At 39.3% G+C, this 9,312-nt stretch overlaps 1 protein-coding gene across 1 annotated transcript; it reads left to right on the forward strand.

The window, feature by feature from the left end:
• Positions 1-4,829: 4,829 nt before the first annotated feature.
• On the forward strand, positions 4,830-9,037 carry LOC122643542. The gene is made up of 9 exons (XM_043837155.1): positions 4,830-5,033; positions 5,187-5,258; positions 5,364-5,424; positions 5,549-5,868; positions 6,024-6,314; positions 6,501-7,319; positions 7,551-7,827; positions 8,444-8,813; positions 8,896-9,037. The coding sequence occupies exons 1-9, from the start codon at positions 4,830-4,832 to the stop codon at positions 9,035-9,037; spliced, it is 2,556 nt and encodes an 851-aa protein (XP_043693090.1).
• The last annotated feature ends 275 nt before the right edge of the window (positions 9,038-9,312 follow it).

Genomic DNA, 9,312 nt, shown 5'->3' on the forward strand with positions numbered 1-9,312 from the left:
TTTCATTATCATATGTGATGCCTATTGTTTTTTATTTTTTCATTATTAAAAAAAAATTGGGGAAGGGATTCACACGAGGAAGGCCACGGGCATGCTGCTGGCTGCGTGGTTTGGGCATGGGCATGAGCACCAGGGGGTGATCTAAGTTTCGTTTGAAAACCAGGGGGGACGTGTAATTTATCCTTTTATTATTATGAATATACAACTTAGATTTTTAATGAGTCTTTCTAATCATTTTAGAATTTACTTTACAATGATAAAAACTATTTATAATTATAATTAAGACGACCGAATTAAAGAGATTTAACACAAGGTCACTGGTCTTTAGCTTCTGATTTTACATTTTTTTTTTTGGGTTATAAAACCGTAAATGAGATATAGTTATTCCATTCTAACTAATGAGTTATTGGATAATCTAAGGATCTTTTCTCCCCCATTAAATAATAGATATTATAACTAGTTTTTAATCTTTGAATTACTTTTTATTTACTATCCTATTGGGTAATTTTTTGGTTAGCACCTCCTTAATTGAAATAAACTTCTATATAGAACGATGTTCGTAAAAACATTCCCGTTAAACTACAATTTCTTAAATGTGACAACTCATTGGAAACATGGATATAATCTAGCACTACACTGGATTTTCCTCTCTCTCTCACACACACACTCTGTATGTATGTGTGTGTGTATATATATATATATAGATATCATACTATTATATAAGTGCATGAATTCATGTTTCATGGTTACTTTTTCACTTGTTATTTTACCCTCCTTATTTAAATACCCTTTATTTTTAATATAATTTTTTCTCATTATTTTCTATTTTTATCAAACCATTGGTACCCTTTAATATTTATATTTACTTTTCTAATCAAATATTTTTCTCTCCCTTGAAATCCGACTACTAACTTCCGTTCTTCCCCCTCCTTCCTCGATCGCTCATTCCCTTTCTTCTTGTAAATCCTATTCTATGCGCAAAACCTCCCTTAAACCGCTATATACTTTTCTTCTTCGGTCGACAAGGAGAATACACAACCGGGAGGACTGCAATTAAAATAATAGAGAACAAACTAACTAAATAAAAACAATACATCAAATAAGATGTAGAAACAAGACTAACTCAATTTTCATCAAATGAATAAGAGCAATACACCGAATATGATGTAGGAACATGACTAAATTTTCATAGAGAGGGGAGGAGGGCAATGATAACGAACCTAATAAATAAGAACAATTCATTGAATAAGATTTAGGAATAAGACTTACACTTAATAGAGACTTCGCTTGTATCTGTCTCCCTAACTTTGTTGGACGATGTCAGTTTGAAAGACTTATAATCTAGAACTGACAGTGTGTGAGAAAGAGAGACAATTCAGAACTAACAAGCAAATCGCTGCAAAACTACCCATGAAAGATTTGAGATAAAGAATAAAGAAAATGAAGTGAGAGAGAGAATAATAGGCAGCTACCACGTCCATACACTTCATGGATCCTCTAGCATAGAGGCCTGATCGACTTGAGCATCGAAAGGAGGGTGAGTCCATTTATTGTGCTCGGCAGCTACCACGTCCGAGTACGCATTCAAGAGAATAGAAGGATCTGCCACGTCCATGTACGAATTCAAGAGAATAAAAGGGAGATCCCATTTGAGGAGATGCCTTGACAAATTCAAGGGATTGCGATTTGAGGCCGATGGTTTTGGCTAGAGAGACGAAGAAATCTGCAGCAGCAGAGTAGTCAAGGTTAGGGTGAGCTGTGTTAATTCGAAGATACTGTTGGAATCTTGAGATTATCATTGATGAATCCTCTGGCAATGAAACAACTACCACTATCGATGTGAATAAGAAGAAGAAGAAGAAGAATATAAGGCAAATCAGAAAACGAGGAACTGAAGAGAGAGAGAGAGAGAGAGAAACCTTCATATTTTTCACGAGAGAGATCAGTTAAGAGTGGCGAAGTGGCACTCAGTCTTTAAAAGCTGAACTCCTTCAAAAGAAAAAGAAGAATCGATTAGCTCTGATAGAGTTCCAAAGTCCAAGCCCAGGAAAAACGACATGAACAGAACAGAGATTCCACCGTTTGATTGGAAGAGGAATCAATCAAATGGGTGGCAACTGGCAACAAATGTATGATGACTGAACAAGGGATTGGTTCGGTTTAAGTGCGAAGATTGCTTCAGAACCAATTTGTGAATCAATGAAAGGTGCATCCAAGTGTTCTGGGGAGTGGAAGCTCTGATCTTGGGGCTCCTTTGTTTTTACTTACGTTGGTATGTAGACCTGTTTCAATTTACATGGAGGAAAAAGAGAGTTCAGCAAAGAAAAATAGAGAGAATGTTTGGGAGAGGAAGAGAGAGAGAGAGATTACAGACAGAGGTAGAGGGTAGAATGTGATGCCTTTGGATGTTGAGTTATCTTTTGATGGATTAATGTATAATAATCTAAATATACACTTACTCAAGGAATAATTCGCTCGCCTATTCTCTCTTCCTTTTACTCATTGTGTTTGCTAGCTCTTATTTTTTGAGTCTTATTAGAGTGTTGTTTTGGTTTTACCTTTCCCCCTCTATTATTTCTTGATACATACTCTCTCTCTCTCTCTCTCTCTCTCTAATAGTCTAATATGATGAGTGTCTGATATCTTCTATTACTATAAACCTTCTGGTTCTCCAGATAGTCATATTGGATTCTTATATCAATTGATAAAGTTTGATCTCCGCTTCATAAAGATTGCTTTTTTTTTTTTTTTTAATTATTATTGATTGATCAGTCGCTACTGCAGGAGATGGGCTATCTGGCTGGTATAAACAGAATAATATGGTTTTGAAGGTTGATATTGTTCAAGTTTTACATACGATATGTTGGGACAGATTGATGTCAAAGACATGGGTGCCATTTCAATTAGAAATCAAATTAAAATTAGGGAGGTTAATTGGTTTTCAAATCAAGTTCATTATTAAATAATACCTTTAGTTTCCAACCCTCTTTCATATTCTCATGTACGTTATTATGATGCTCTCTTTTCTTGAACCCCCCCTTTTTTGATTTCTTTTTTATTCTTATGATTTTCATCCACATGCGAATACAAACACATGATTCTCATTGCCAACCACATCCGATTATCAGTTAAAAAATTCCCCTATGTTTGCTTCATGTAATTGGTCTGTCTGCTGATCAATCAATTCCAACTTCCATTAATCCTTTACTTCTCTTTTTAAATTCCCTAAGTTTTTAATGGACATGAAATATGGGTGAGGAGAGAGAATGTCCGAGGTTTCAAGAAGGTTTTTCCCTTCGCCTTGGCGATGGCCAAGACCCTGATGGGGATGGGTGGAGGATCCAGATCTCTCCTCCATGTCCTGATCTAGGAGTGTTTCTTGGATTTCCTCCATCTTCTTGTTTTGCCCAGTCTGAGGCCGAATGTGGTGCTAATTTTCCTTAGGAAAAACCTTTTATGCTGCCATGGTTGGCCGATCCAGACTTCTAGTCATTGACAAGCTTCTTATGGGGGTGAAAGAAGGAGGTCTGACGAGAATTAAAATCCCACAGGCGGCTTACAGGTCTCAACTTGAAAAACACCAGTTTGAGCTTTTGGGTAAACCCAACTTCAAATTCATCACCATGGAATGGGTTCGTAAAATTATTTTTAATTCCTGGGGTTTATCTGTTAGAGCTGCTCTCCGTTCTCTGGGGAAAGGGTTTATTCTTTTCCGTTTCTCTAACGAAGAGGATATGACGTCTATCTAGAGAAGAGGGCCTATCCGGGTGGATGGACGACTCCTGCGTTTTCAAAGATGGAGGCAGGATTTTAATGTTGATGATCAAGAGATAACCCATCGCCTTACTTGGATTAGGTTCCCCAATCTCCCTCAAGAGTACTTGCATGAAGAGATCCTCTTGTCTATGGCGATTGCTATGGGTAGACCTATATCTATTGATAGGAAAATGCAAGCCTCTCACTTTGGCCACTTTACCAGGGTTTGTGTGGATATCGACGATTCCCAATCCGGGGTGACTGAGTTATTTGTTGAAAGGGAGCAAGAAGGGTTGATGGTTCCCTATGTATTCAAGCAGCAAGTTGTTTATGAAGATCCTCCTATTCGTTGCTCGCTTTGTCGTCAGTTTGGTCATAAAATGCTGGCTTATCCTCATTTCTCAAAGGAGAAGGAGCCTGCGCCTGAGCCGGGTGCAAATGCTGATGATGTGCAGCCATCAGTAAGGCGGGTCTGACAGGAATGGCTTCCTCACAGACGTCCTCTGGCAGAGGTGATTGCTCCCAATATGGTTACTTTTTCAGATAAGGAAGGCGAATCGAGAGATAAGGATGATTCTAATATTTTTGGATTGGAAAAGGAAACTGTCGAGAATAGGGGAGTTTTGGCTGAGGGCCTAATTGGTAACCTACTTCCTACGATTGAGGGAGTCCCTCTTTCTCGACCTTCCTTTCAAGTCTCTGAGTTGGTTGGTTTTTTATCTCCTGTGGATCCAATTGGATCTCAGGATTTTGTGGGTCCCAGTAGTTCGACCCATGAGGCTGATGTGGCATCGGTGCAAGCAATCACGGCTTTAGAGCCGATCTCGCCGGTTTCTATCCACTTTTTGCAAGGATCCTTGGCAGTTGTTCTTCCTATCCCACCTCTAAGGGAGACGACCTCCCCTCCAATTTTGGTCTCATGTAGAGATTCTGGCCGCACTGCCATTGTTCTACATGACAATAACTCTCAGGAAGAGGAGGGAGAGTGTAGTTCTAATCCTTTTGTTCAAGTATAGAGATCAAAAGGTTATTTGGAGCAAAATGAGTGAAAACAAAAAAGAAGAAATTCTGAAATGGCGATTATTGAGGGGCACTTGAAAAATCAAGCCAAGAATGCGGCTGGTAGCCGAACTACCAGAAATTCTAAAAACACTAGTTCTGTAATGAAGTGTGTTTTTTGGAATATTCGTGGTATATCTAATAGTAGGGCTCGTGATCATCTTCTCTCTATGATTTGCGACCAGGATCCTTTTTTCTTATGTATTGTTGAACCTAAGGTGATGCCAAGCAAGTGCCCTTTGCAACTTTTTTCCTCTCTGGGTTTCGGCACGCAATTTATACATAATGATAGGCAGGATAGAGTTCCTAATCTATGGTTTTTTTGGAAGAACTTTATCAACAATCCCACAATTTTAATTTCTTCTGATCAGCATGTCTCACTGGCATTGACTATTAATGGAGTGCGTATGTTTATTTCTATTGTTCATGCTCACTGTTTGAAGGTGAATTGTCATCAATTGTGGTGCGATTTAGCATCAATAACAAGTTCTCCTTGCCCTTGGCTTGTTTTTGGTGATTTTAATTCCTACCTCTTTTCCCATGAAAAGATTGGTCCGGGTAGATTTAATGTGGGAGCTTCCGAGGAATTCACTGCTATGATGGTCTCCTGTTCTTTATTTGCCATCCCATCTTCGATTGTCATTTACATGGTCTAACAATAGGCGAGTGGGTAATGTAAGGGCGGTGCTTGATTGTGGTTTATGCAATGCCTCTTGGCTTGACATGTTTCAAGGTTGTGCGCAGAAGGTTCTCCCACGGTCCTACTCTGATCACTCCCCCATTGTTATCTCCTGTGATGATACTTTCAAGCCTGAGAACACTCCTTTCAGAATGCAACGGTTTTGGTCTGAACAACCGGCCTTTAAAGCTTTTGTTCGCTCATCTTGGGAAGCCCTGTTTTTTGGTGTTCCTATGTTTGTTGTTGCTGCAAAACTCAAACGGCTTAAGGACCCTCTCCGTAATTGGGCTAGGGGTGTTTTCCCTCACATAGATAGGGATGTTTCAAATAATAAAATTCTTCTTGAAGATATTCAGAAAAAATGGAGGTTGAAGGTTTCTTGGCTGAGTTGTTTGATCAAGAGGTCGGTGCAAAAAGGGATTTAGATAAATCTCTCTCTCTTCAAGAAAAAATTTTATGTGAAAAATCCAAGGAAAAAAGGGTGAAGTGTGGTGATAGATGTACCAAATTTTTTCACCTTTCAATGCAGCTTAGAAGGGTTAAAAACTATATTCATGAAATCAAGTCTGATGATGGTGCTACTCATTCTGATATGGTTTCTATTGGTGAGCAGTTAGTCTCTCATTATAAAAACTTTTACAAGAGAGGAGTGACAACTCGCAATGACGATCTTTTAGCCTACATTCCATCCTTGGTTACAGATGCTGATAATGTGATCTTGACAGCCATTCCCACAGACGCTAAGATTAGAGCCGCCATGTTTTATCTGGACCCGAATAACGCCCCTGGCCCTGACGGTGTTCCAGGTACTTTTTACCAAGTCTGCTAGGATATTGTGAGTCATAATGTATGCAATGCTATTAAAATTTTTTTCATTGAGGGAATAATTGCTAAGGGGGTTAATAGCAATTTCATCACCTTAAACCCTAAGGTGATGAATGCTGTTAAGGTTGGGCATTTTCGACCAATTTGTCTTGGGAATTTTTTCTATAAAATTATTCCAAAGATTCTTGCTTCTCGGCTTTCACCCCTATTTTCCAAGCTAATTTCAGAGCAACAAGGTGCTTTCCAGAAAGGAAAAATTATCTTCTCCAACATTGGTGTAGCCTCGAAGCTGACGAATATGATGTTCTCTAAATGTTATGGAGGTTGTATGGGTTTGAAATTGGATGTCCAAAAAGCCTATGACAAGTTAGAGTGGGCTTTTCTTTTTGGCGTGTTGGCGTGTTTTGGGTTTCATCAAAAATGGATTTCCTGGATCCATCAATCTATGATCTCTACTCGGCTGTCGATTTTTGTGAATGGAGGCCCGGTTGATTTCTTTGAGGTGGAGCGTGGTCTCAAACAAGGTGATCCTCTTGCCCCAATGTTATTTATTTTAGTTGAAGAAGTGCTATGCCGCAATTTACAGGATCTTCGGAGCAAGGGCCATATTGAAGGTATCCCCGACCCTAGGAAGGTTTTCACTCCCTCTCATCTACTATATGTTGATGATCTTCTTATTTTTATGAATGCGGAGATTCGGTGTGTAAGGCGGCTCAAAAGTTTAGTTGATGCCTACCAAGGTTGTTCAGGTCAAGTATTTAATCTTGAGAAGAGCAAGGCTTTCCTTGGATCTACCCCCTCTGAGAGAAAGTCTCGTATCATTGATATTCTTGGGATTCAGGAGTGCTCCTTTCTAACTCGCTATTTGGGAGTGGAGTTATTCAAGGGGTGTGTTAAAAAGAACCTTATCCTTCCTCTCATGGATAAGTTTAAAGCCAAATTTGCAGGGTGGAAGGGTCATTTACTCTCGATGGCCGACAGAGTTGAATTGGTCAAATCGGTTATGTGTAGCATTTCGGTCCATAATTTTTCCGTCTATCTTTGGCCTGCTGAATCAATTAAAATTATGGATCGTTGGCATCAAAATTTCATCTAGACTAGTGAGATTACCACCACCAAAGCAATCACAGTTAAATGGAGCTTATGTAAGCCGTGTAATGAAGGTGGTCTAGGAGTTCAAAGGTTATGTGATATTAAAGCTTTATTAGCTAAATTTTGCTGGTTTGTTAAGACTGATCCTTCGGTTTTTGCTAGTTTCCTTCGTGGAAGGTTTGTTGCTTCTGATGGCTCTCTCAAGATGAATTCAAAATCCTTATCCATCCTCTCGGGGCTTCGCAAAGTCTGGGATTTTGTCTACTTGTCTGAAAGCTGGGTGATAGGTGATGGAGTTTCAATTAGTTTCTGGTATGACCGCTGGATTGGAAACAAATGTGTTAGTGATTTTTTATCACATGATTTTGAGATGCTTAAGGGTCTTTCGGCTTCTGTGGCTGACTTCATTGAGGACGGTAGTTGGAAATTCCCTAAAAATCTATCTTTTGAGCTTAAATAAGTCACTGACCAGATTGCCAAGATTCCTCTTCCCACTACTTTGTCCCAAGACACCAGAATCTAGAAAGTTCACGGTTTCATCAGCTTGGGATGCCTTACGGGTCTCTCACATCAGGCCTGCGTGGTGGAGTTTGGTATGGATGAAGGGCCTTCAACCCCTAACAAGTCTTTTTGGATGGCGTTTGGCGCATGGATGTATGCCTACAGACGACAAAGTCCATAGCCATGGTGTGTCTCTGAATTCCCTATGTGAGTTATGTAATATTAAGGAAGAGACTCTCTTACATCTCTTTCTGGATTGTGAATTCTCCTCTCCTGTGTGGTCAAAATTGATGGATTTTTTTAATCATAAATGGTGCGGTTTCCCTTCCATTGAAGAGCTTTTCTCGTGGTGGAAGAGAAGGGCTGTAGGTAGTATTTTATCTAAAGTTTGGCTTTTGCTTGTGATTATTATTCCTGCGAATATATGGGCTGAAAGAAATTGAAGATGGTTTGACAATATCAAACGTTCTCTAGAGCAGGCGAGCAATGGAATTATTACTGTTGTTCAAGATTTTGCCTCTTTGGTTCCAGTTCACATTTCTAATATCCATGAATTAGTTGTCTCCAAAAAGTTGAGGATTTGTTCTGACAGTGCTCCAGCACAAAAAATCATTGAACTAGTTTGGCATCCACCACCTCCAGGATGGTTCAAGCTCAATATTGATAGTAGTTCTTTGAGAAACCCAAGACACTCGGGTTCAGGTGGAATTTTCAGAGATGGCAAGGGGATGGTGGTCAACTACTTTGCTTCCTATAATGGTGTGGGTACAAATTACAAGGCAGAGTTTGCTACTTTCTTTTTGGGTTTTAAAAATGCGATTCATATTGGGGTGGAGAGCCTTTTGATTGAAAGTGATTCATCGACTGTGGTATATGCTATCATCCAAAAGAAAATTCATTGGTACTTTCAGCATGAGTGGTGTGCAATTTACCATTTACCATCTTATGAACAGTATCAACTGGCGCATTACCCATTGTTTTAGGGAAACTAATACGGTTGTGGATCGCCTTGCTAACCATGCAGCCAAGTCTCGATCTTCCCAATACTGGACGTCAGCACCATCTTTTATTGCAAATGGTTTGGATTGGGATGCTTCCGGAAGATCTTTCTTCAGATTTTGTTGAGTGTATCAGTGAGCTCCTTTCCTACTGATGGCTTTGCCGAAGGTGGGAGGAATTTTTCTGTTTTCTTTCTTCTTTGGTTATTGTTGATAGGGGTTTTATTTCTTTCTGCTGATGGTTTCTTTTGCTGAAGGTGGTTAGATTAAGCCTCCTTTTTCTTGGTTCTCTCTCCCTTTTCTAAAGGCTCTTGTACATCATTCTCATATCCTATTTTAATACAATTTGTTGACCCTTTAGCAAAAAAAAAAAATATTTGTATTATAGTATGAAATCTTTAG

Source organism: Telopea speciosissima, chromosome 10 (assembly GCF_018873765.1).
Source record: "Telopea speciosissima isolate NSW1024214 ecotype Mountain lineage chromosome 10, Tspe_v1, whole genome shotgun sequence".
In the NCBI taxonomy this organism is placed as follows: Eukaryota; Viridiplantae; Streptophyta; class Magnoliopsida; order Proteales; family Proteaceae; genus Telopea; species Telopea speciosissima.